The sequence below is a fragment of the Hemicordylus capensis genome, chromosome 10, assembly GCF_027244095.1.
Source record: "Hemicordylus capensis ecotype Gifberg chromosome 10, rHemCap1.1.pri, whole genome shotgun sequence".
Classification (NCBI taxonomy): Eukaryota; Metazoa; Chordata; class Lepidosauria; order Squamata; family Cordylidae; genus Hemicordylus; species Hemicordylus capensis.
This window is the reverse complement of record NC_069666.1, coordinates 2,445,546-2,472,884: the sequence shown is the minus strand read 5'-3', so window position 1 is coordinate 2,472,884 and position 27,339 is coordinate 2,445,546. Positions and strand designations below refer to the sequence as shown.

Genomic DNA, 27,339 nt, shown 5'->3' with positions numbered 1-27,339 from the left:
CAGCCTATCTCTGCTCCCTCTGTGACTGGTCCTGTTGTTAGAACTCACTAATTTGTATCATAACCAGTCTGCAAGATTCAATTTGGGAAGCGCTGAAGCCACGGCTAGCACGTTGGCTTTTATTTGTTAAAGTTGGATACGCCAATTCGTAGCATTAAGGCCACTAATAATTCACCACTTAAGGTGACACCAGGGGATTACTATCCAGATAATATATATTTTCAAAGTATCTGGAGTAGGGCAAGAAAGAAAACAGATTACATTTCAGAAGAGACAGAGCAAATTCTCCCCCCTGCTCACCCCTAACTCTGTTCCCCTCCCTTGCCTCTGTTGTCGTCCCTGATATCTGGATTGTGGGTGCCTCATGGCAGGGATTTGCCCTCCCAGACTTCAAGGGGGTTAAAGGAAAAGAGAGAGGCGGACTGAAGGCAGTGTTCTGGGGGCGGGGGGCAGGGGGTGGGTGGGAAGGGTTCCAGGCATGAGGCACAGGAAGGAAGGAAGGAAGAGCAAAGTCGTTTGAGGGAGCTGGAAGTGCAGGGCTTTCTGCCCAAAGGTTGGCGTCTGTGTTTCTAGATAAGCTGATTTGCTTTGTTTAAAAAGTACATGTTTATACACTGTATGGAATATGCCAGAGTCCCAGCAGGCCAGATCCAACAGGCCAGCATTCGGCACCAATGCAAACTCTAGATAGGGATCTGTATATTTGCTCACTTAAGGGCAACATTTACAATTAGTCCACCGTAATTCCCTACAAGCATTTGCCCGCAAGGTAAACATATGGCATTCAGTAGCATGGAAGGCTACAACAGACTGATTTCCCTAATTGGGCTCCAGTGGAGATTACGAGGGGTGTTTCTCGGGCATGCTCACAGTGGTCTGTGACTTTACACTTTTTGTTTGAAGGAGGAACATGAAGAGCCCATTCATGGAGGGATAAACACAGAGTGCTTCACTTCCGAGGCAGAACCAGGCTCTGTGGCAAAATGGGTTTCCTCCGGGGATGCTGCTAATTGCTACTTGCAGATGCTATTACTGGTGCAGGTGAGAAAATACGGGGAGAAGGAGGCTCAGGGTGAGGCATCAACGGTCCCAACAATTCTCACAGCTCACCTGCAGAATTGGACTACTCTACAGGGATGTTGTTAGGAAGACCAAGACTATCTATGCCAAGGCGTCTGAATTCAAATGCACGATGTAGTTTACTGACAACTCACAAACGACACCTGACTCTTCAAAGGCGTTAAGAGTGCTCATGGGCCGCATGCCAAGGAGCGTGCTGTGCAAGTGGCATCCACACAACCACCTCTGGAGTCAACACAGAGGGGCAAGATTGCGGCTGCCATGCACCGAGAGGGCTGAGGCCCCTGAGCTATACAGACGCCGCTTTTCTTGGGGTGGCTTTGGAAGGATTCCTCCTGCGATGATGCCTCTCTGCTAGCATGCCCCGGCGGGAGGGACGGGGGCAGCCCCGAGGGCCTCCATCCATGAAAACATTCCTAAAGGAGTACCACGCTGGGGCGGGGAGCAGTGCAGTCAGGCGTTCTACCGGCCACATTGTTATTCAGACTCCTCGCCATGTAAGATCAGTTTGTTATTTAAGGTCAAAGCGGTAAAACAAACTCATTGCGCTGTTCAAACAGAAAACCGGTGACTTTGTTGATGCCATGCATATTTAGTGGGGAAAGGGAGGGCTGCGCTCCGGTCCAGGTAGCAAGCACAGGCAAAGGGGCACCAGACTGCATGCAGAAGCAGGCACTCCGGAGTCGGCCTCAACTATTGATTGCCCTCTTTGAAAGGGAGCACAATTTCACTGTTAGTGATGCCAAGGGCGTAGCGTGTCCCGAGGCTGGTCCAGCAGAGTGATCCACTGTTTACTCCCATGGCTTGCCAATTAAGGAGGTTGGCTGGCTGCATTCTGGACGTCATGCAGACCGAAAGGCCTGCTGTGCGGCGTTCCAGGCAGGCCGGCGTGCACAAAGGCCAAGGAAAGCCGGCACGGTGCAGCGGCAAGCATGCGGGCCAAGTGGCAGGGAGCAGCAGTGGCTCCAGGCAATAAACTACTCGGGGTGGGATAGGGCTGGGGACAAAGGGTATTTTGGGAGGTTAGGGCGAGCTCTGATCTACAAGTCAGATTTCCAAAAGAGAAATAACAAGACATTTCACATTAGCGCTCCCATCCTAAAATCAGGATCATGATATATTAGAGTTGGAGGGGCCTTGGGGGTCTTCTAGTCCAGTCCAGGAACTTGCAGCTAGCGAGGTGCACAAAACTGGTTTCCCCGGTTCAGGTTGGGTCCGAATTGGACTCAAACAGAACCAGGCATGTTTAGTTTTGCATACTCCTAAACACTCCCTGGCTCGGCTCAAATTCAAGCTGGTTCGGGGGGGGGGTGTCTAATGTTTATTTTTTTAATTTTAATTTTTTCAAAGAGGACTCACCGCCTCTGGGTGGGGGCACGGCCACAGCAGGCTCTCTGGCACCTCCCCCATCCCTGCTCGCCTCCCTCCAGTCTTGAAACAACCCAGTTTGGGTGGTTTTCAGCTTGTTTGGGGCCTCTGTGTAGTGGTGGTGGCCATTTTGGAGGCTACTGCACATGCACAATGGACACCTTCATGACCACCTGAGACCCTCCGCTGAACCAGGGCTGGTCCAACTTGAGGCAGTTTGATGTCAAATTAGCTGGAGGTCGAGCCGGTTCGCACATCCCTACCTGCAGCAGCAGATTTTCTCTAAAACAAGACCTGTCTAGTTGGAGGGAGTTCGCCTTTAAGTGAGCATGCTCAGGATTGCAGCCTTTGTTACATTTCCTGCAAAAAGTCCCATAAAATATTAGGAAGGATGCTGAGTATCTTCCCTCTGGCTCTGACAAGCAGGCCCCTTCAGCAGAAGTGCAAAATTCACAAGATTGACAAGGAAGCCCAAATTAGTGCAGATTCCACCACAAGTCACACAGCTTTAAAAGCCAAGAGACAACGAAGCAGTTCAACACAGGCAAATACCTTGCCACTAGGGTTCCCTCTAACAGGGATTCCCAGATGATGTTGTTGACTACAACTCTCATAATCCCCAGCCAAAGGCCACTGCAGATGGGGATGCTGGGAGCTGTAGTCAACAACATCATCTGGGAACCCCTTTTACATGGAACACGGCTTCCACCAACTCCTGCCCTCCAGGACCACAGAGAGGAGCATCTCACATGACCTCGGAGGTGCTTCGCCTGATCACGACTGCTGCTCCAGAGAAGTGCCACAGCAGGAGTGGAAGTGTGTAAGCCCACAGCACAGGATCCACTTCTACCCAGAGAAGCCAGGAAAGGCTGCTCAGAGAGCTGTTCACCTGTGTGAACAGGCACATTCCAGTCCCTTAAAGACACCGATGCAGGGAGCCAAGCTTTAACATTTGCATACATTTGCCTCAAAGGGCCTCAGAGGACTTATTAAACAGAAAGTGGAATTAAATACTTAAATTCTTTTGTAGACGTTCTCAGAGACGACGACGTCTAGCCTTCCTTCCCTTCCCAACTTGGGACTTGAACTGAAAAGGAAACCAGCGCCCTGCTCTTGATATGCAAACAGACGCCTGGCCTCTAAGCAGGTGCCTCCGATGAAGCTCTATCAAATTCCAAAGCGTTAAGCCAGATGAAGAGGAAGCGATGCTATTGGCAAAGGCTAGATTGCCCTGTGAAATGGAGATGAAATAAACTCGGTCTGAAGCCTAAAGTTAAGGCATCGGCGCCCCTCCGGTACTGAAAGACGGCCACGGTGGAAATGCAATGAGACATGGCTGCATTGCCAATTAAGTGTGAGATGGAAGGGATGCTTCAGGAGGTGGAGGGGGAGGCTTTGGAGGCACCTGCAAAAGACACCCACTTGGGAACTGGGAATATTTCCGGGGATTGCCATAAATATAAATACTAACGAGAGCTAAGGAGAAGTGAAGGAAGGGCAAAGAGAAGGAGAGTCTGCAGCCTTCCATTACTTACTTGCTGCAACTGAACACGCGCCTTGCTGCTGAGGTACAGCAAGAGAGAAGAGGAAAGGTCCGTGTCTAAAGACCGATGTGGACAGCACAAGCCTATGCATGGTGACTAAGAGGTCAGTCCCACCGTCTTCCGTGGGTCTTGCTCCCTAGTAACTGTATTTAGGATTGCACCCTTGGGCATGAAACTGGCTGAGAGTACTTAAGGAAGGAGAAGAGAGATTTCTCTCTCCTTTTCTTTTTCAAGTAAAGGTTTACAGATGATGTGAAAATTGACTTTTGGGGTTGCATCAATGGAAACGATCCCATGGGCATGAAACAGATACAAGGTGTGAAGGGTCTCAAACTGGGGACTCTAGCAATGGGCTCCAGGTCCTCTGCCCTCTGCACCAGAGATGCCAAGACTGAGGAGGGAGGGAGGGCCCCTTGCCACCACTTCAGCACTGCCACTGCAGATGGCCAGAAGGTGGTGGTGTAACTCAGGCAGGATGAAGTGACTCAGTAGTCCAGTAAAGTTCCAGCTGGCCCTTTTGCAGCTGACCCAGCCTGGTGCCCCAGGACCAGAAATGAGGGCTTTTGGCTCTGTGCATGGCTGCCTCCAGCTACAGTTAGACTGTCTTCTGGGCCAATAAGGTTGTCTCCAGGTTCTGGGCTGGTCCTGCTCCTCCAGGCTGGCCACTGGACCCGCCTAAACTGGAGGGTCAAGACCTTGCCTGGGCCACCATTCTGAGTCCACCACAACTGCTCCCCGCAGCTCAGATGAACACCTGGCTCTTCAGCCTGAGCAACACATCCCTGAGGCACAGACCAAGCCATTCTGGAATGCTTCTCCCCACTGGACTCCCTAGCTGCTCTGCAACTCAGCCCTCAGTTCCACCACCACCCCGAGACCATTGACACCAGACAGCTTCGATGTGCTGCCCAGGGTCTAGTCTGCGGTGATATCGAACCGCCATTAACAAGCATTTGGAAGTGCATTTCCAACTCCTCTCAATGGGTATGAAAAACAGATTCCACAACAACAGCTCTCTCAGTTAACTGTGCTTAATTTAAAAAAAAACAACACCCAACTTGCAGTCTTTTTCTTCGAAGAACAAATAGACCAATATTTTCCTTTGTCAGTTGGAGGGCATGAGGCTGAAAAAGACACACAACCCCACCTAGGAGGCAACAGGTGCTCTTTATTCTCAGTGTCCCCAGCAGTCAAGAGACTCACAGCTGGTTAAATAGCAAGGGGTAGAAGACGACGTTCCTGGAGGAAATAAAACACACTCACACACCACACCACCCCTTTTGCGCCAAAAGAGAACTTGCAAAACGAAAAGCCGACTGGATTCCACCCTCACCCCCACCCCCCGTTTTTTTGCAAGCAATGCTCTACTTAATTGGACGACCGCTGTGCTGTAATACCGAGCCCAATCTTACAGAGAGTAAAATTTATGCTGGCAACTGCTAACAAAAACAGCCCCAATAAAACAGCCAAATTTATTTTACAAATGAAAAGGACTGTTAACAAAGGGGGGTATCTGATGTGTGCACTAAATCAAGGATAAAAAGACAGGGGCTCTATTGAACATTCTCCCCCGACTTGGATCTTTTTTTTCTTCCAGAAACTTCTGATGAGAATGGGTTTCCATTCAAAGCATGTTTGGAACTGCATCAAAAGAAAACCAAGCATTTAAATTTGTTAAATTGCCATCACTACCCCTTAATGGATCCTACCGTCTCAACCCCAGGGTTGTTTCAGTCCTAAGTGGGGGGGGGAACCCTCTTGCAAAGTTTATCAGACATTTTTGTGTTCTCTAATCCATGGTTTATAAGACCATGAAGAGTTTCAATCATCACTTGCAGAGCAGTGATGGATCGCACAACTATAAAAGATGCACAAGAGTTTTGGTTGCGCTAAGATTGCAGGCATCATGCCTGAGTTCTGAGAACTCAAAGGAAAGACACTGAGACATTTTAAATGATTATAATTAGGGTCTGCAACCATACTTCTCTCCAGACCTTTTAATTGCATAAAATAAAAGGGGGGGGGAACTGCAACAAAGAACATACATTTCGACATACATACATCCAGTGCTCCCTCTAACAGGGATTCTCAGATGCTGTTGACTACAACTCCCAGAATCCACAGCTGCAATGGATTTTGCTTGGGGATTATGGGAGTTGTAGTCAACAGCATCTGGAATTTCCTGTTAGAGGGAACATTGCATACATCAGCTTCAGTGTCCTATGTCCCACTGTTTAAAATCCACACTCCTATATCCAAAACTCTCCCCAAAACATGGGATCAAGGATAACGGAGTATGTTTAACCACCAAGACCTGGAAACAGCAGTTAGTAAGACCTTGAAACAGTGTCAGTAAGAAATTGCAGAATTTGGCATCTTAACAACTCTGGTTTGTAGCCCTTATGGATGCAAAGATCACTTTAAAGTGTGAGGACAATCCAGGGACAACAGCTGCTGCTCCTTGGCCTCCCTGTGACAAGCAGATATGGATATAAACAGCATGAAACAGGAACATAGGAAGCGTGTCATATACTGAGTCAGACCATGGGTCTATCTAGCTCAGTACTGTCTACACTGGAAGATCTTCCCCTTAGGGAATGGAGCCGCCGCTCTGAGAAGAGCATCTGAGGTTCCAAGTTCCCTCCCTGGCAGCATCTCCAAGATCGGGCTGAGAGAGATTCCTGCCTGCAGCCTTGGAGAAGCACTGCCAGTCTGTGTAGACAGTACTGAGCTAGATAGACCAATGGTCTGACTCAGTATATGGCAGCTCCCTATGTTCCTATGTTCTAAGTCAGACCATCAGTCCATCTAGCTCACTGTTGTCTACACCAGTGGTTCCCAAACTAGGTTCCTCCAGATGTTGCTGAACTACAATTCCCAGCACCCCAGCTTTAAGAAACTGTAGCAACATCTGGAGGAACCCAGGTTGGAAACCACTGGTCTACACAGCCTGGCAACAGCTTCTCCAAGGTTGAAGGTGGGAGTCTCTCTCAGCCCAATCTTGGAGATGCCGCCAGGTAGGGAACTTGGAACCTTCTGCTCTTCCCAAAGCAGCCCCATCACCTGAGGGGAATTTCTTGCAGCACTCACACATGTAGTCTCCCATTCTTATGTAAACCAGGGTGGACCCTGCTTAGCAGAAGACCAGCTCTCTTCCTAGGATTGAGGAGAAATAGAATATTCTGTCCTGAAAAGACCACTGCTCCCCAACAATACTGGAACTGGACCCTCCCAACACAACACAACCAGAAAAAGAAGGCCAAGTTGCTTCCTTTCATATTCAATCATTTCATATCTGTGATGAAGTGCTAACTTTGCCTGCTGCCATTCTGGGTTCAATAAAAGTGGACAGGTCTTCAACAAATGGAAGCTTAAAGAGATGAACCTGTTAAGGTAATAGAAATTCTGTCACCTCAACATGATATATAGACAAGAACATCACCAAGGTGGTAAATGGCTGGTAAAACATCCCATCGACAAGAGTTCAAGGGCTTGTCTCTTTTAAGCTTCCATGGAGAAGCACAGATCCTGAGCGGCTTTAACCAATACGTGGCTTACAGGAGTGTAAGGAAAATGTCTCCGAATCACTGTAGGGGATGTTAGAGGTTGTTTTAATGGGTCAAATAACAGTGCTTTGAAGTTGGACAAAGGATGGTAAAATGCACCAACCCAATACCTCCTCTTGCTCTTAAGACCTGACAGATTCCGTTATCGGGTCCAGATAAGACCTCATCAGATGACTGCACCATGGGCTGCAGCTGCAGGAAGCAGGACAAGGGAAACAGGGCCCCCGAGAGAGTCCAAGACAACACCCCAGGGCAATATCTCAGCAGAACAGGGGGGGCCCAAGACAGACTTAACCCAGTCAGACTCAAGCTCCCAACTCTGAACCCCACCCAATCGCAACCAGGAGCTCAGGAAAAGAGCTGGCAAAGGGTCTGAACCCAATGGAGCTTGGTCTTGACACCCAACAGAAACAAATACAGCAATGTCAAAAACATTTTGCACTGGAAAAGCAAACCAAAATGAGACACCCACCCCCGCCATGCCTAATTCTGGGAAGAAACAGCAAATCATCACCAAATGCAGCCTCAGCACATTGCTAACGATACTCTCTGAGAAAGCTGCAATTAGCAGAGGGCTGAGCAGCACAAACATGCTGGCCATGTTTAGAGGGCACCCCTAATGGTGCTGTGAGCTAACAGGGAAGCGCTGGAGGTGCATTTCCAGATTTCCCTGCAAGGCAGATCAGAAATCACATGGCCCCACGTCATATTTAATTCACATCCCTGACCCTTCCTTTGATATTTTATTGAGTTACAGAATAAAATTCAGAACAAAAGTGGGGAAAAGAAAGACATTCCAAGGCAAGTAGACTGTTGGAGCTGGAACCCTGGAACCATCCAGTTCATCCAGTCCTGCTGTTCCGTTGCAATAACCTAAATTAGGAGCAAAGACCAGTCTTTATGGGATCGGGTGGCCCTTTTCCTCCTCTCACTCAACAGAAAGGACATTCAGCATCTTGCAAAATAAGACCATAAGCATCTTGCAACAATTCCTACATATTATTTAGACAGTACTCCCTTCTTTGCTAAAATCTTCAGAAACCTTGACTGGTTTTTGGTCTCATTTCTATGGCAAGGCACAATCATCCCCATTTTGGCCACGGGGGGGGGGGGAGACAGAGGTGGAGATAACAATGACTTCCCAAGGCCATATGCCAAGTCCGCGGAACTCTAGCACAGGTCATTTAATAAGAACTGTTTTGTTTTTTAAAGTATATACACTTGGAATTGAATTCCGGGTGCCCCCATTATCATGAAGTCACTGCTCTCTCCCCGTCTTCACTTTCCAGTATGCCCACCAGAAGATACTATACCCCCTGTTTAAAAGCATAATGCAAAATAATTGGAATTTATTCCAGCGGGAAGGCAAATGCTGACCTCACTTCAACATAAAGTCTGATCTTTATCAGGCAAGGGCAAAATTAAGGAAAGCAAGCATTTGAACTCACTGACCTTTCATTGGTAAACGCAGCTCAGACACACTCACGAATACAAAGCAGAGACCACGGGAGCTTTGCCAGACTTTCCAATAAAGATGTATTGGTGCATATTTAGCAATTCCATCTCATCCTAAATGCTTCAGCCAGGAAACTAAGGACGCGTTGGCACACACATTGTCTCCAAAATGGAGTTCCCGTCCTCCAAGCTACATTTTAACTGAATTTACAGATCACACCCCACAGTAAGAAAAAACTGCAATCCCTACGAACCCCACCTCTCTCTGTACTGGTGTGCAGCTACCTGCCTGAACTGTCCAGACCCCTTTGGACAACCTGGTGTCAACTGCTGGGAACCCAGCAGCACCCTTGCAGGACCCACCACTCTTGCATCCGTCCTCTGCCCCCTGGGAAGCGCTAAGCTCTGGTGGTTGCATTCAGCTGGTGGCTGCCATGTTGTTTTTCACACAATGCCCTGGACTGAGCATGCGTCTGGAGCACTGTGGCGGAAAAGAGGAAGGCAACACACCTTCAGGGACCTTGTGGGGAAAACAAAATGGTGGCTGCTTCTCGGAGGAGCTCTGCTGTTCCTTTTTAACATCAAAAAAGATAAGGGGGGGGTCCCACTACTGTGCTGCACTGCACTGAAAGCCCCTCCATGAACCTTGGGGGGGGCGCACACATAGGCGGCCGTTCACTTTTGGGCTCTTTATCAAAGGTACCCTCCAACCTGGCCTTTTAGAATTATTTAAAACAAGCAAAGGGCACTTCCTCTTGGAACCTCAGTTCTTCGGTCACAAAATGGACAAGTTACTTCACCAAGTTTTCTGCGGGTGGATCGTTACTACCAAGCCGACGGAACGCCAGAGCTGTGGTTGTCAGCTAAGCACACTCACTGGGCTGCAAATTTCACTGATGGCAAAGGGTCATTAAGGCTTCAGTACTGAGGTCTATTGCAGAAGTGGAGATGGAGGAGGACCAGCACTTCTGGACCCAAAGCAAAGTCAGCTTTGGTGTCCAAAACTTCTGATCTTCTGTAACACCTAAAATTCTTGATACTTCTGAACTGTCCGCAACCCTCCGCAAGCCGACTGCTTGGGACCCAGCACATCCCGTGCATGACAAACACACTTCTGCCACGATAAATTAGCAATTCCCAGGCTTAACAACCCCTCCTGGACTAATTGCCAGAGATTATTGTATATTATGAGAGCGCAATGATACTAATGCCTAAATATGCTTCAGTGATTATGGTGCTATCTTCAATAACCAAGCTGTTTAAATGTCAGTGCAGAGAAGGCTCTTTAGCAGGAGATGAAATGTTATTTTGAAAACAGGCTGGGAGAACTTAATAGCCTCCAACCTTTGCAGGAATGCTACTTTGAAACAACATGTTGTTATTTTGGTTACTAGCCGATACACACAAAGGGCCTTATCTTCGCTCCTTGCATGTTTTTAGGCTGCAAATCGAATCAAGGTGGGGACACAGCACAGGGACCTCTGGAACCCCTGCTAATTAGGGGCCAGCCAAATGGGATGGGGGTTGCTGCATCTGTTGTTCACGTGTCTGCCCCACTGATGCTTAAAGTGGGCGTGCGTGCATCCTTCTGGAGCGCTTTGGCGACAACGCTAATGCACAGCCTGACAGTTGCTATAGCCAGGTAATTCAAGTTTCCACCCATTTACATAGGAAGCTGCCTTCTATTGAGTCAGACCGCAGCTTCACCTAGCTTTGCATTGTCCACACTGACCGGCAGCAGCTCTCCAAGGTTTCAGGCAGGAGTCTCTCCCCAGCCCTACCTGGAGATGCTGCCAGGGAGTGAGCCTGGGGCCATCTGCATGCAAAACAGATGCTTACCACTTAGCTATGGCCACATCCCCTAAGGGGACAATCTAAGAGCCTTCACATATAGTCACCCATCCAAATGCAAACCAAGGCAGACCCTGCTTTACCAAGGGGACAATTCATGTTCACTACCACGAGACCAGCTCCCCTCCAACACACAAACCTACCCCCCCACCACCACCACTAGCTTCCCTTTCATCTTCTTCTATCTTGTTCCTCATCTTCTTGCTTCTCTGACTGAAAACAGGAGATTGGATCGTCAGTTTATTCCACGGAGGCCCCAAGACTACAAGAACAGGGACTTACTGTAATATAAATGTATTAAAAGCCTCTTTTCTTCTCAACAGTTATGTACCACCCAAAGGGACCATGCATCTATTTTTCAAAGCTTAAGTTTCCATGCTAATTTTAGCTATAACTCTTCCCCTTCATTTCTGTGATTATTTTTTATTGCCGCAGATCGTGAAAAAGGACTAGCACCTTCCTCCGACAAACGGAAAGCACACACGCCTAGATGCCTGGTCGGGACGACTTTGTTCCCTGCGTGATATTTACGGTCCTTGCCCACTCATGTTGAGAGAGAAACTTATGCTGGAGCAAAATAAAAGTGCCGAAGACGCCCCAGATTTACGGCTGCTCAGTTCAACTGTGCCTCTTTCAAACCCAGACTTGGGGGACTCATTTCTTAGGAGTCACTCAAGGACTCACTGGGGGCCGTGGATTTGGGGCACCTCCCTGCAAGCGGCCAGTAGAAGCCTAAACCTGCCAGACCTGACGAGCAGCAAAGGAAGGGGCAATCTTCTCCAGGGCTTACCATGTATCCCGGGCCACAGGTGCACTTCCCTGTAATGCTGTCACAGTCTGCGCCGTTCTGGCAGCGGCAGGCGAGCTGGCAGCTTTCCCCATAGTGGCCAGGGGGGCAGGTCTCGTTGCAGTAAAGTCCAGCCCAGCCAGCTTTGCAGTTACATTCTCCAGACAGAGGATGGCAGCTGACAGAAAGAGGGACAGGTATTGATTTCATTTCACTTTTATTTATTTAACTAACATATTTTTAGACCGCCCAAAACTTGCATCTCTGGGAAGTTTACAACCAGTTAAAAACAAAAGCAAAACAGTAGTTAAAAACAAAAACAAGAAATTTAAAAACACAACAATTTAACACTTTTTAAACAATATTTTAAAACAATCAAAACAGTATCAGTCAAAAGCCTGGGTGAACAGATGCATCTTTAAAGACTTTTTAAAAATGGTCAGAGATGGGGAGGCTCTTATTTCACTAGGGAGCGCATTCCAAAGCCTCGGGGCAGCAGCGGAGAAGGCCCGTCCCTGAGTAGCCACCAGACAACCTGGTGGCAAATGCAGACAGACCTCTCCTGATGAGAGGTATGAATGAATGAGAAGCACCAGTGGGAAGGGACAAGCAGAAAACAACCCTCCTTGTATGAAACAGCAGCATGTCAGAGCAGAGACACTCAGATAAACACACACACACACGCTAAAAAAAACCCCTGCCTCTTACCTACCCTCTGACTCCAAACACCTTCAAGCCAGTATCTGAGCGGTGCTGGTGCCACGGCATGTTCACAAACATCTCAGCTAAGCAGCAACAGAGTCCTCAGCAATCGAGTGAGGACTGCTTTGGTGAGGAAAGTCAAATGCCAAATTGGGCAGCCTAAAACCTGACACAGGACCTGGGGGTGAGGCAGCCTTTGTGCTTTTGGCGGAAAGAGGAGGGCAAGAGGCCAGTATGCCAGGTGGATTGGAAGGCTGAGGTGTAGGGAAAGAGAGACAGTACAGGGGAAGGGAAGGCGGCCAAAGAAGCCAGGGGTGGAGCGATAGATGGTAAGGGGGAAAAGGGGGCAATGGTAATCCAGCAAGCCTAGAGGTGCAATCACTTGAACAATATCCCCTGTAACAGGGATTCCCAGATGTGGTTGACTACAACTCCCATAATCCCCACCCAAAGACCAATGCAGCTGGAGATCCTGGAAATTGTAGCCAACATCTGGGAAGCCCTTTTACAGGGAACACTGCCCATGACTCCCCACTCTCTGCAAAGACCCCCCCCCCCACACACACACACAACCACACAACCTCTTCCAAGCCCAGCGCAAGCAACTGAACAGATTCCATCAACGGAAAGCCGAGCTCCCATGCAGCTTTATCATGAACACACTTTTTTTGGATGAGGGTTAGGGTTTTTTTTGTTTTGCTTTTGCTTTGTTTTGCTGTCAGCAGAAGAGATGAGCCCATAATGTTGTGACTAAAAATTACCACGTTTTGTGGCTGTCATATGCTTCTTCATAATACTCTAGTAACTAATTAAAACAATTCATCAGCTTAATAAAAAAAATCACCATGTTTCCGCTTGACAAAGCACTCCTCGGAATTCCACGCCGCCTGGTTCGCACCTCTTAACATTCAGATGAGAAGTAATAAAACGCTGGAGCCCCCCCCCGCCCCCTCCCCCCTCCCTGGGTGTCTATTAATCTTCACATAATGGGAACAGAAAACTAAAATAGCAGAGGAAGAGTTTAGTTCCCCCCATTTTGCGCCTTTTCCTCCTAGTGCGCATAAAACTGTACTTTTTCAACCAGCATTGCATCAGACAGCTAAATTAAATCTTTCAGAAGTAATATATGTTCCCAGCAATCTGAATTGGTCAGTTACAATTCAATTGAAAAGCACTACACCTGGTAAGCTTTCTACTGCAAGGAGTCGTCTTTTATCAAAAAAAGGGAAACGGTTTTGTTTCATTTTTTTTTTAACTCCTTCATGAAATATAGAAACGTTATTCATGGGAAGGGGTAGAGGGATGGGTGAGAAACTTAAGCCCCTCTCCCACTCAAAATAAAGACTCCATGAGAGGGAATTTCCAAGGAAGACAGAATTGGAAAGAATATCATACATTTATGGGCAGGTTGGGAGAGGGTCTTGGTTGGTACCCCTTCCATTCCAACCGTGTGGCATTTTTATCCCAGCCTTCTTCAAGGTCCTCAGGGTAGTATACCAGGTTCTCCACCACCTCACTTTTATCCTCACAACCACCTCTGGAGGTTGGTTATGTTGAGAGTGTGCAGTTGCCTGAGGTGCACTTCAGCAATGAGTGGACACCTGTAGCCAGATCCCACCAATCCTAGTCAGACAGTCTACTCCATACCAGCTCCACTCTACCTTTTTGCTCCAGATAACATTCTATAAGAACATAAGAACAGCCCTGCTGGATCGGGCCCAAGGAAGCCCATCTAGTCCATCATGCTGGTTCACACAGTGGCCCACCAGATGCCACTGGGAGCCACAAGCCGGAGTTGAGGGCATGTCCTCAACATAGTATGAACATAGGAAGCTGCCTTATATGGAATCAGGCCCTTGGTCCATTTTACTTAGTCCTGCCCATGCTGACTGGCAGCAACTCTCCAAGGTTGCAGGCAGGAGTCTCTCCCGGCCCTACCTGGAGATGCGGTCAGGGACTGAACCTGAGACCTTCTGCACGCCCACAGATGCTCTGCCACTGAGCTACGGCCTCGTCCCCAAGAATATAGGAAGCTGCTCTCTACTGAGTCAGACCCTTGGGTCCATCTAGCTGAATTCTGACCTGCTGTCTGCAAAGCAAGTCATCTACCACTGAGCAACAGCTCCTGCTTTATCGCCCATCTCCTTAATCTATTTCTTCCTCTCCTCTGTACACAAAACAACTGGGTCCATTATTCTGTGCGTCAGTTACTCAATGCCTGCCTGCTTTGCACCAATGACTCATCTGGATTCTAACACCAGCAATGCATCCTCTATCAATATGAGATCAGAGCCATTGGTGTTGATCAGAGCCAGGCTGGATTCACTTTCTTGGACACACTGACATAGGAACAACATAGGAACGCAGGAAGCTGCCATCTACTGAGTCAGACCATAGGTCCCTCTCGCTCAGTACTGTCTTCACAGACTGGCAGCAGCTTCTCCAAGGCTGCAGGCAGGAATCTCTCTCAGCTCTATCTTGGAGATGCTGCTAGGGAGGGAACTGGGAACCTTCTGCTCTTCCCAGAGCGACTCCATCCCCTGAGGGGAATATTTCACAGTGCTCACACTTCTAGTCTCCCGTTCATATGCATCCAGGGTGGACCCTGCTTAGCTAAGGGGACAAGTCATGCTTGCTAACACAAGACCAGCTCTCCTCTCAAGACATGTGACTGAACTTGAAGAAACTGCCTTTGGCATGCCTTGAGAAAACAGACGGGCTACAAGTGCTTCCACGGCTTCCTGGATTTAGCCGGAGCACAAATTCCTAGTCAAGATGGTGCCTTTGGAGAAGGTCAGTTGTCTCTCAGCTTAGGTGTCCCCTTGACTTGGAACTTTGACAAGCTTCTGTAGAGTTCCTTGGAAAGTCAAGAGCTGAAATATCAATGGGATGAATGAAAAGAACATCTACGGATCTACGCCTGCCGCTATCTCTTTTGTTCCACAGTGACCAAGATAAGACTGAGCGGAATGACAGATTTTATCAACGGAAAGACTAGACTCATTTATTAAGAGGAACAGATACCATCTGGAGATGAGAATCCTTTAAGGCAAGACAACAGAGAGACAGGACGGCAAAAGAAAACCACTGGTGAATAGCAACCTGGCTGGATCAACAGCACAAAACGAGAGCATCCGGCTGGGAGAGTAAATGCCAGCAGGAGACAGACTTCTCCAAGTACATTTAAACTCTTGACTCGAAAAGGTCACCCTCCGTCCACTCTGGGCAACCTAGCTTAGGCTGTGTCTAGATGAGACTGTGGCCTTAAATGGCAGAAAGGTACCACAGACGAAGGGATGGATACCGCACAGAGGGGCACAGCACTAAATATTAATAGTAGCATTTGTAGATAAGGTAGATCAGAATTCGCTCTGGACTGGGGCTGAGGGTCAGAGAATGGAATTTTCCCCTCACTGCCCCTCATGCCTGCAACTGCCTCCCAGAATACCTCTGCAATACTGCCTGTCTTACATCCTTTAAATCCCCCCCAAGACCCAACTTTTTCCATGAAGCCTTTGGTCCAACACCCTAGTTCCCGATCCCTACTGCAACCAAGCCAAAGTCCTTGTCACTGAAGTAAATGCATCTTCTTCCCCTGCATCCATTTCCTCCCTTTCCTCTGTTGTCTCCCTTGTGTGGATATATAGACTGCCCAGCCCTTGGGGTCCTCAGAACAGCCCTGCTGGATCAGGCCAGAGGCCCATCTAGTCCAGCATTCTGTTTCCCACAGTAGCCCACCAGATGCCTACTCTTGCTAGGGTGCTTCACAAAGGGCGAGGGTCCTCTTATTCTCTGAAAAGCACCATGGACTGGGCAGTACAAAACCACCACGCACGTTTATGGCCGAGGAGAGATTTCTGTCAGAGAGTTCCTGACTTCCAGTTCACAGGCCTTTGGCAATAGGGGCGCACCTAGGTAATTTTGGTGCCTGGACCTGAAGGGCTTCAGAGTCCTGCCCCCCACCCTGCCCCTGTGCCCCCACTCCCACTGTGAGTTTTTAAAAAAAGTTTACCACGGTGCCGAAAACTTCAATAATTCTAGCCGCCATGTGCATGGCAAGAAGGCCTCCCCAACCCCCGTGGTGGCAGCAGGGGCGGGCAGGGCGGGAGCAGCCACTGGGCCTGTCCGTTTCCCCATAGAACTCTATGGGGGGGAAGCACTGGGAAGGACCACACCTCCCAGATCTCGGTGTACAGGTTTCCAGATGGCAGTAGGCTCAAGAGGGCTCCGTTTCTCTTAAACGGCAAAACACAGCACTGCATAGGGGTCTGTGCGGTGGAAACGACTCTCCAACTGAAGGAATTTCTTCCCATTTTTTGCAAAGTTGACCTGCTTGAAAAACAGCGAAGACTACTGCCCCAAGGAGCAGCAGTCCCCAACATGGGAGTGAAAGCCTGGTCCGACAGTCACCACGGCAAACTTCCTTCCAAGTGCCGTGACTGTGCACAAATGCAAGAACTGAGTCATGCAGCTCACATACATCGCTGGAGGCGTTCCATTTTAGCCGTCTGTGAGCAGATGATTAGCTGCCATCAGCAAGGCAGTCAGGTCCTCACCAGCCTTGTTTTACATTTGAGGAATGACTGTATCAAGGGCATTTTTACCAAGGCATCAATTACCCCGCCCCCCCCGCTCCTCCTCATGGAAGTATTCAGTCCCACCATCAGTTCTGCATACTTATCCATTAGAGAAATGGGCTGAAATGAGGAATCAAGGAGCCTGAACAGAATCCCTTCCATTCAGTAGCTCGCACCTCTACATCCTCCCATTTGTCTCCCAGCTGGAATACAATGTCAATTTGCAGTGTATTCAGTGGGATGCCAGAAAAAGATCTTATAAATTAGAAGGATCTTGTTTTAGGTGGAGCTGGACAAAGGTGAGATGGCAAGGGACTGTGGAAGGGAAAGTCAGGATCTGATACAAGATAGCCAACAGCAAGGAGGAGAAGGCTCTGGCGTCTTTCTGAACAAGCTTAGGGGCAGCCCTTCCATGAGGCAAGTCACCTCCAATATCTTTGTTATTGCTGACATAATATTCAGGACCAGTGTTCCCGCTAACAGGGAATCCCAGTTGGTGTGGACGACAATTCCTAGAATCCCCAGCTGCAATGGCTTTTGCTTGGGGATTCTGGGAGTTGTAGTCCACAATGTCTAAAGGGGCTGTGATCTGCTCAGAGGATGGTTCCTCCCCTCCTATGGGAGAAGCTCTAGGAGGAACTACGGCCCTCAGGCATCCCTCTGCTTCTTCCCAGCCACTCCACCCTCATTTCCTGCCTTCTTTGCTACATTTCCCACCGGGCCCCCCTGGACACTCCCAAGAATCTCCGCAGCCACCCCGCTTTCCCGGCACCAGAGTTGGGGTGGCATTTAAAGAACCTCTGCCCAGCAACAACCCCACGATTGGCAGTCTCCTTATGGTGCAGGTGGGTGGGAATTCTGATGTGGGCTTCCGAATCTCCCAACTTGGAAGAGTCCTATATTTTGTTATCTCTCTTCTACCTCATCCTTCTCCCCTGCACAAGAAAAGCTGTCTGAACTATGCACCCATCACTCCCCCAGTGAGCAGGATGCACAATGCACTTACCTGACAGTGTTTGGTGCATGGCAAGGACATCTCTTGTTGCATTTTGTCCCATAAAATCCCTCGGGACACATCCGTTCCTGGCAATGAATCCCTTTAAAGCCCGGGTCACACAGGCAGGCACCGTTGATGTGGTAGCACTTGGCCCTGTTCTCACAATCACACTTCTGCACACACTGGAAGCCGAACGTCCCAATGGGACACTCCTCTTGACACCTGCAAAGAAGCAGCGAGAGGAGGCTATAACTAGGGAAGATATGTGAGAGGATCGCTAGCCCTGAGCCTAATAGATAATTTCTCCATATATTCAGTACCAGGACACGAGAAAAGGCCTTCCTGGACCAGACCAAAAGTTCATCGAATCCACCATCCTCTTTCCAATAGCAGCCACTCAATTATATCCGGAAACTCTCAAGCAACGCATGAAGGTGTGAACTTCCCCTGTTTGTTTGCAGCATGTGGTACTCAAAGGTATACTGCCACTGGATATGGAAGTTCTGTTTATCTACCGAGCTAACCTTGAGGGCTTTGTCTAAACCACCTAAACAGAAAGAAGTAGTGGAATAAACTGCTTCAGGCAGCAGGTGGGAGATATCATTTTTGAATGTACCATATGTGAGAATTTCCTCCAAGGAAAAAACTAGCCCATCAGGGAGAAAGATTCTAGCCCAGCTCTCTCCCTACTCTGCTAGTTTCCCACTTAAAGGGCTGTGGTGTGGTTTGTTTTTAATATAGAAGAACATTTAAAAACACAATTCTCACACATGTACCCTGAAGCAGTATAAATCCAACGGCCATGTCCCATCTCATGGGCATGACAAGTGGACGGTGAACATGAATGCACAGAATTTGGTATGGAGCGGCAAATTGCAGCACCATGGACAGCTCCAGGCAACAAGTTGCTCCAACAACAGTCAGAGGTAGACTGAGCTCTTGAATACATCTGAGAGCAGGCTACCCCTTCTGGGTTCTGCCTTCCTGGCTGGAGAATGATAGTTTTATAGGGGCAGTTTTCTAGCCTAGATTCTGGTGCTGCTAACTCCGAAATCTCTAAATTTGGAAGATTTTGGCTGTAGCATTATTAACTGTTGCAAGACCATCAGATAGCTTTTAACCACATCCTTCTTGGAATAATCCTGAACCGTGTTCCCTCTAACAGGGAGGGATTCCCAGATGTTGTGGACTATAACTCCCAGAATCCCCAAGCAAAAGCCATTGCAGCTGGGGATTCTGGGAATTGTAGTCCACACCAACTGGGATTCCCTCCCTGTTAGCGGGAACACTGATCCTGAATATTATGTCAGCAATAACAAAAATGCAAAATCTCCTTGTAGGTACATCAGTACAGCCAGGCTTTGCAACTACCATGTCCTCTCCTTGGAAAAGTCAAAGACTCATGAGGATCCATGCCTAAAACTCCTCTGTTTTTTGAAACTTTCCAGATCCTGCAAGGGCCAAAAAGCTCCTCTTGCAATGATCTGCCAAGAAGGACCACGATGCCGTATTATTAATAAAGCCTTATCGCATGGGTAGCAGAAACCGGAAATTGCCCAATCAGCATTCATTTAATCCCTCCATTGATTAAAATGTTTACTGTAACCACCGCACAGAGAAGATATTCTTAAATGCCTTTTTTGTGGGTCATTTCGCAGATGGCACTGGAGAGAGCTAAAAAATATGATGATCAGGGAGAAAGGATTTAAGTATGTATTGCTTGCCTGCGGGGTGTGGGGGGAGGGAGGCAATGAAATTGGTTGATATGAAAGTGCTATTGCAGTGGCCAATTGAGTTTAATATGATTTTGTTACCAGAAACAAACCAATTGTAGTAAACTACCTATAGTGTGGCCCATTGCTATGTATGCCGACTTCAAAACTCATTTTGATAGTGATTCCTAAGCATTTACTAGCAGCAGCAGCGGAGACATATCCATTTCTCTCTGCCCTCTAAATTGGAAATCCAATTTGGTTACCCATAGCCCTTAATTTTTAGGTCCAACACAACTAAAAAATGTTCTACATTTTCTGGAAGAGCATGTCGTACAGCCTTTCTGAACCTGACTATGAAAGTGTCCTGTCTATGAAAAACTGGTTGGTCAGGAGGAAAGATTATAGTCTCCCTGATGTGCTAGCTTTCTACATTTCTTCTTTTAACCTTCCTTTTATTTGTCCCATAAAATAAAATTATTTATGGAAGAGGATTAACACATATGTCAGGCATATGGCCTTCAGTCTAGTGACACAGTCCCAGGAGGGGTCGATCAGCTTGGAGAGACCCCTTTCTTCAGACCAGTTGGTCATTATTGCTTGTGGCAATAATGACTAGCAGAGGACCTTTTCCCCGGCCATGCAGCTCCTGAAAGCACAGAAGCCTCCTGAGGAGCTGGCAGTTCTTTCTGGCAGGCCTGAAAATGTGACACAGTTTGGCAAAGCAGAATGTGCCAAGATGCGAGAAGGTTTTGAGTTAGCTTCCCAACTGTAGCCTGCCTATTTAAGCAGGAAAGTACAATGCTCAACAAGATGAATTGGTAGTCAATATCCCAGTATATCATCCTATATTTATAGGAGATGAAGCATGATGGAGCAGAGGGAAAGAGCATCTGGAAATGTAACACCGATGACCTCATCCATTTACATAATTAGCCACCTTCTCCCTTCTCCCACCCACCCCCAACAATTTAACCAACCTATTTATCTGGAGATCAAGCAACCTCTGCAAATGAATTTGATGCAATGAAAAGCCAATAACAGCTCCTTCAGAAGGCAAGGATCATCTCCACAGGAATTAACTTGCTCAAGGAAACGTCCTGACTTCGCAAGGTATCAATCTAATGGGCCTGTAACGCCATTAACAGCCAGATGCATTGCTCAATTAAATTACTCAGCGAATGGCTGCACCCTCGTCTTGTTCCTTGTTCAATTTTACATGGCTTCCTTCTTATCAGGGGAGAGCCGCATTATAACAACCACCATTGGACTTTAATAAGCACTGTAATTATTTGGGATTGGGTTAATACAAATGTCAGCGGTAGAATTAATGGACACAATTTCACAAAATATTAAACATTACGATACCCTGTTTAACAAATTACATACGTATAACAATAACAATATTTATTTCCTCTCCGACACTGTAAGAACAGTCAAAATATGTTGCCAAGCCTTTCTCTTGGTAATGTGTGTTTGTCCAATGGAAAAGAATTGAAACAGCACCCAAAGAATTGTGGACATTCAACCTCTTGGGTAATCATGTTTTCATAAGTATTATTATGAAAATACGGGCAACAAAACAGCGGAGGAAATACTCTCGCTTCTTGTAATTGTTGACAAATGGATGTGACTGTATTCAATGTATAAAGATTCTAATCTTGTGGTTCAGCAGAGATATGGGGGTGGGGGAGGGACAGCTAAAATACTGTTTCTTGACAGCTGCAAGATTGGGAAACTTATTTCCTACCTTGCATTTGCACCAAAGCTGCTGTTTCCATTTAAAAGGGCATGCAGTGCAAATATCTGTGTTGGATGTTCAGTTCAGGTAATTTTGGAGCACGACAAAAATTATCTGGCAAGATCCGCTTGGCATTTGTCAACTTATTCAAAATGCATAGCTGCATTCCACTAACCAGAAGTCAGAGGAAAAAGTGGCCATTCAACTCCCATAGATTTTTATGACTAAGCTATTTTCCACCAACATTTATCTCAAAATTCAATGTTTTATTATCTCCTCTACAGGATGGCATGCTGAAGGCTAATACAGATTGCTTTCTGAGAGGATTAAACAGAGGTACCCAGAAATAATTTTTAAAGGGCTGCTGCTGTTGTTGTTTTTAACAAAAGCCCACCCATTCATAGGAATGTTTTCTTGAATTATTTAAAGGTCACCAGAAATGTTATTTTGTTTGAGGTGGGAAATGGTGAAAGGACTCTTCTTTCAGCACATCAAACCCAGGAGATATGATGAGAGAGGCTGTTGGTTTCATAGTTCAAATTAAATGAAACACAAATTCTGGGGGTGGGGGAAGGACGTTCTCTTGTGTGCTCGGTTCCACACAAGGCTCATTCAAAGCGCTGCCTCCTCCTGTGAAACTTGAGTTGATGTGGCCCCCCACATGGGGAACGTAACCTCATCATGCACATTTGATAGCCAATCCACAGAAAAATCAGATGGTGAAGCCCTTTTGGGACTCTACCAGTTCAGAATGTAGGTGAAGGATTGCATGGTTCAGCCCTGTCCCGAATCCTAGCAGGAAAATGTTGCAAGCATCTCTTGAATTCTGTGCAGGAGGTCAATCACTTCTAGCCAAAATGGATTTCAAAATAATCCTTCTTACACCATGGCTATTTGCAGAAAATCTGGTTTTTAGTGGGGAATGGGAAGGCTGTGTGACTAGGATGCACTTTTCCCCTTTGAAAAGTGTCTGTAATTTTATTTGACAATAAAGACTCTTTGGCACAGACAGGGGGAAAGCGAGTAACTCCTCACTTACATTTTTCAGGGGGAGAGGAAAGACATTTGTCTACGGGAGAAAAATTGCAGATGCGAATCATTAAGTGTGGCGGGGGGATGCAGTAAAACGAGGGGGAACTCCTCAAAGGCTAAGAGGGAATCTGTACCCCTGATTTAAGTCACCTAATTGCCCCATGGCATCAGAAATTTAACATATATAGTTGTGTAAGGCCATATAATTAAATTATAGGCCTGTGACAGAATGCACCTTCCTTTTTCACCACCCTGTTTGCACGTTGTTCTGTGGCCGCACGTAGCTTCTAAAAATTGTTATGTGTTTTATGGTTCCCCTTTTCTTTTTCTTCTAGTAGCCACTGCCCCACAGAGCCCTTGCCCTGCTGCTTTCAATGCTGATTGTCCAAACTGGAAGTCAGACAGACAGTCAGACAGACAGGCTTTCTCTCCTGCATACTGTTCTGCTCTGTTGCAGCTGCTGAACTTCAGCCTACTTTTCATGGGAAACATTATCACTTCTAATAATTTTATTGGCAATGCTTCCCTATCTTTATTATTTGTTTCAGGTAGTGTTTTTAATGCTTTATAAAGTGTAATGGGTGCAATTTAATTTAGATATTTGTGACAATGAATTTAATGGGAGCATTCTGTGATTCCAAGGCATGCAAAAGAAGCACATTTACGCCACTTAACCTCCTCAAGAGTCGATGCTCTGTCTCAACATTTCTCTCACCATGCTCAAGAAAAGAGGAGATAATGTGGTGATGGAAGTGCTCGACAGACCCAACTGATAGGTTGGGCTGACATCAACCTTTCACCAATCTATGGGTACATCTGAATAATACCTGAAAATGGTGGTTACCCTTCTTCCAAAACAATCTTTCAAGCTGAGGAAGGATCCTAACATAGCAACCAAAACAACCAAGGGAAATAGGGACCTGTTTTCCCTCCTTCCAAGAAAGGCACTGAGAGATCTGGAGCAGTTCCACCATCACCATCTGCTCAGACGGAATAAGCAGGAAATGCCAAGTCTGGCAATCTGGATTAACGTGCGTTCAGGCAAACCTAGAGAGAGACTTTACTTCCATGGTTCGATTGTTGTTCACATGGTCCCACATGGAGGACCACATCTGATGAAGTCATGGGAAAATATCCCAGAATTCTCCTCCACTCTGCTGTGAATAATGCCATCCTTTCTATGCAGAGCCTTGCTCCGGTAACAATCACATGACACAACCGTGAGCCATATATATGCCTACTTCTTCCTTGAGGTCATTCCTCCCTTAGAACTACTCCACACACTATGGAATTAGCATGCATGTGCCTATATTCCACAAGTGTTTTCTTTCTCTTGCTATCGTTTAAGAATTGGGGGTCTGCTGCAGAGCATCCAGAGTTCTGACAGTGGGTCCCAATCTGCCTTCTGCCGACTTCCCTCACGTATAGGACAAACGCACCAAAGGTTTCCATTCATGGCTGCCATACCAACCTGTCTCCCATATAACCGGCTGTACACAGGCACGCCCCTGTCACATGATCACACTGCCCTCCATTATGACATGGGCAATCTTGGCTGCAGTTAACCCCATATGTCCCAGACGGGCATGGCTGGGCACACACGAAGCCCTGTGGGAGGGACAGAGAGGAAACCGTCAGTTCAGAGTCACCTGGCACACATGGCATCTAGAGACCATTAAAGAACATGCAGATACAATCATTCAGACCAAAACACATATGAATGTACAGACATCTGTACACCTGTACACCATAACATTTAAATAGGGCTCAGAAGTCAAAGGCATTTAATACCTGGTCAAAATGAACTCTTTATTCTTCCCAGTTATTAAAGCTCTGAGATCGAAAACACGGGTTCTGGAGCTAAGCCCAGGCTCGGATTAAGCCCGACACAACAACTTCAGTGAAAGCTGATCTTGCAAAGTGACCTTCACTTCACTCAAAACTATCCACTGCCATAAAGCTGTCAAAAATGCCATGGCAGGGGCGTAGCTAGGGGAGAGGGGGCCCGTGTTCATCCCTCTCTCTGGCGGCCCCCCAGAGTGAGGGAGATAATGAAGAAAATAGGGAGGGGTGGAGCTGGAGGGCCCTCAGGAGCTGGGGGCCTGTGTTCTTCGAACCCTTTCGTTCAATTATAGCTATGCCCCTGTGCCATGGTGTAAGATCTTTTGTGCTTTGCAACCTAGCCAGACATTGCCTCCATTCAGTGTAATGAAGATGGGGAAGTCCAATGTGTTTCCCTTTCTCTCCCTGCCCCCAGAGGAGCATCCTGAAAAATTTCAGCAGGCAGGACATACTGCATGGCTCTCAGGCCAAATGATAAAGAAGACATCTCAAACAAAAATGTGAATGGCTTCATCTTCTCTCTTTCTCCAACAGGTCCTCCACTCACTGACTAGGATGACTTGGCAGTATCAACCACCCCAAAAAGAAGAGAGGACAGCTCACACTAATCATCCAAGAGGACGCTGAAAGCCTTTCGTAAACCGTGTGATTGGTGGTTCCCTAGCTGTGAAAGGAAGGCTTGGCTTCCGTTCAAGAGCATCCAGATTCTGCTGTTACAGTTTGCATCTCTAGACTGGAGTTGGAAGTGATACTATGCATTTCTCTCTCTCTCTCTCTCTCTCTCTCGGAGGGCAAGGTATCCATTTATCTTGATAATAAATGCATCTTCTCGTCATGTTTCAAAGAGGACAGGATTTCTATCAGCAAGTGATGAGAAAGCAATGCTCTAAGATGCATCCCTCAGGAGAGGTGTGAATCTTTAGGTACAAATGTGTGTTAAGGGAATACATAATGCCCATCTCCAGAGGATCAAATGTCAGAGCAAAGCTGCAAAGCCGTTTTTATGCATCTCATCAACACAGTTCATTCCATCAGCAACTTTCCAAAGACTCCAGGACTCCCAAGTTTGTGCATTTTCAATGCCCTTTCCAATTTTATTAATCACTGCTGAGCAAAGACGCACACATACACTCCCACCAGCCTCTTTTGGCTTGCTTAATTTAATAGCACCCAAAGGGGTACAATGAGGAGAATTAAAGAAAATTTTGCTGTCTCAAAGCTTTAAGAAATATGCAGCAGGGATTAAGGCCTTGGGACAATCAGAAGTGATCTTGAGTATGCAATTGTGCCTAACTTGGGTTAGTTACAGCTTCACACTAACCAACCACCTTTCTAGTGCACAACGTAGAATGAAGAGATGGTAATTATTCTGGGTTAGTAAAAAGTTAAGTGTGCCATCAAGTCGATTTCGACTCCTGGCGCCCACAGAGCCCAGTGGTTTTCTTTGGTAGAATACCGGAGGGGTTGACCATGGCCTCCTTCTGGGTTACTTGAGACTAAATGCAAAGGGTGTGAACATCCGCCAGTGGACTAGTCTTGTGCTTGGGATGAAACCCTAGCTCCATTTGAAAACAGCTTCATCGTGATGAGATTGACAAGGAAGCTCTGTGGGGCCCAAAGGGATCCCCAAGCAGCTTGACCTGGGAAAGGCCCCCTAACCGTTCCAGGGAGAAAAGCCCTCTGCACCACACGCTGCCTCCAGTCTCGCTGGGATCTGCCTCAACTCAGAGCTTCACTTCTGCCAGAGTTCCCTATGCCATGGCAACAGATAATTACAGTTATTAGGAGTGTAAAGTGGCTTGCTTGCGAGATTCTCCCTTCTCTGTAGACACGCTGTCTGAAAAGGAGAGCTATGCTCCCTTCACTTCAAGGAGATTGAAGTGGGGGTGGGGGGGTGGGGAGCGAAAGGGAAGAGAGGGAGCGGGTGCCGAGTTGCCTTTTCAACCTGCTAGCTCAATGAAGAGCCTGGTTCCTCAGGGAGCAAATCTCTCGGCAGATCAGATTTCATCAGATGCACCCCAGGAGAGCAGTGAGAAGAGTCCCTGGAGAACAGCAGTGTCTGGTCCCTGATGCAATCAAACTGAGTTGATGTATATTAATAAACCCCAAATTATGCATGTCTCTCAGGAATATTAATATTTATACATATATACGCATACGTGTGCATCTCCCCCACACACCCCTTTCCCCTCTCAATGTACACAGAGGTGCAAGTAATATTATCTGCAGCCAGAGACCCATATTCCACAGAGCACAGGATCACACAGCATTGTATTCCCCTCACTCGCTTATTCCCTACTTGCTGCAGTCCAACCACTCCAGATGCCAAGAGTTAAAACCCCCAGCAAAAGAAGAAGAAGAAAGTTTCACAAGCTCTGTAGCTGTACCGAACCTTCCTCCTCTTTCATGAAAGCCCCAGAGAGGATCTTTATACTTAAAATCCCAACATTTAGAAGTGGAGTGCTTTAACTAATACCTTCCACTTTTTCCCCCACGCTCTTGGCCTGCTTTTCTGTTTTTTGGGTTGTTGTTTTTTTAAGTTAGTGGAGTTCAAAAGCAGGCATTGTTACTGCAGGTTTGCCTCCAGGGAACCCAACAGCCAACAGGATGGTTTTCAAGTCGTCTCCTGGGCCCTTGGAATGCCTCACTTCTGCTCTTCCCCAAAAGTATCAGTGCAGGCAGACTCATTTACAGCCCCCCATCCAGTCCAGAGGGAATTGCCAAAGGTTCCCCACACATTTCAAATGCATTTTCTTTATGGAGTTTTTACTTTGAAGGAAACCGTCTCTTAGGCCAGGGATAAGCAGAGCTACGGGAAACTCTTTGGGTGATTTGCAACAGATCAGCAAGGGTTTCTGCCTCACAGCTCCTTTAACAATAGCCGTGTGAAACAGGCTTATTTCTTGGTCTAAACAGGGCTGTTGAAATGAAGAAGACTAAAGGGGGAAACTCAATTCTGCTATGGGTTCAAAGGCACCACCCTGTGCTTTCATCCTGTGACCACGCCTTGCACCTGGCTCTGGTTGGTGAGGTCCCTATGAAAAACTGAAGCAGTGCCCACAAGCCCACACCTGTCTGTACCAGT

General features: G+C 47.2%; 1 protein-coding gene across 33 annotated transcripts in view; it reads right to left on the bottom strand.

The window, feature by feature from the left end:
- The window catches only part of MEGF11 (multiple EGF like domains 11), a 289,113-nt gene that overhangs the window by 64,348 nt on the left and 197,426 nt on the right, over window positions 1–27,339 (bottom strand). For all 33 annotated transcript variants that reach the window (XR_008311408.1, XR_008311409.1, XM_053272175.1 and 30 more), the window contains 3 exons: window positions 23,884–24,020; window positions 17,937–18,149; window positions 11,655–11,829 (listed from right to left, as the gene is read on the bottom strand). Coding sequence is in view for 31 of the 33 variants with exons in the window: in XM_053272175.1 (XP_053128150.1) it covers window positions 11,655–11,829; window positions 17,937–18,149; window positions 23,884–24,020 (525 nt within the window). In the remaining 2 variants the exon portion in view is untranslated. The remainder of the gene's footprint in view (window positions 1–11,654; window positions 11,830–17,936; window positions 18,150–23,883; window positions 24,021–27,339) is intronic.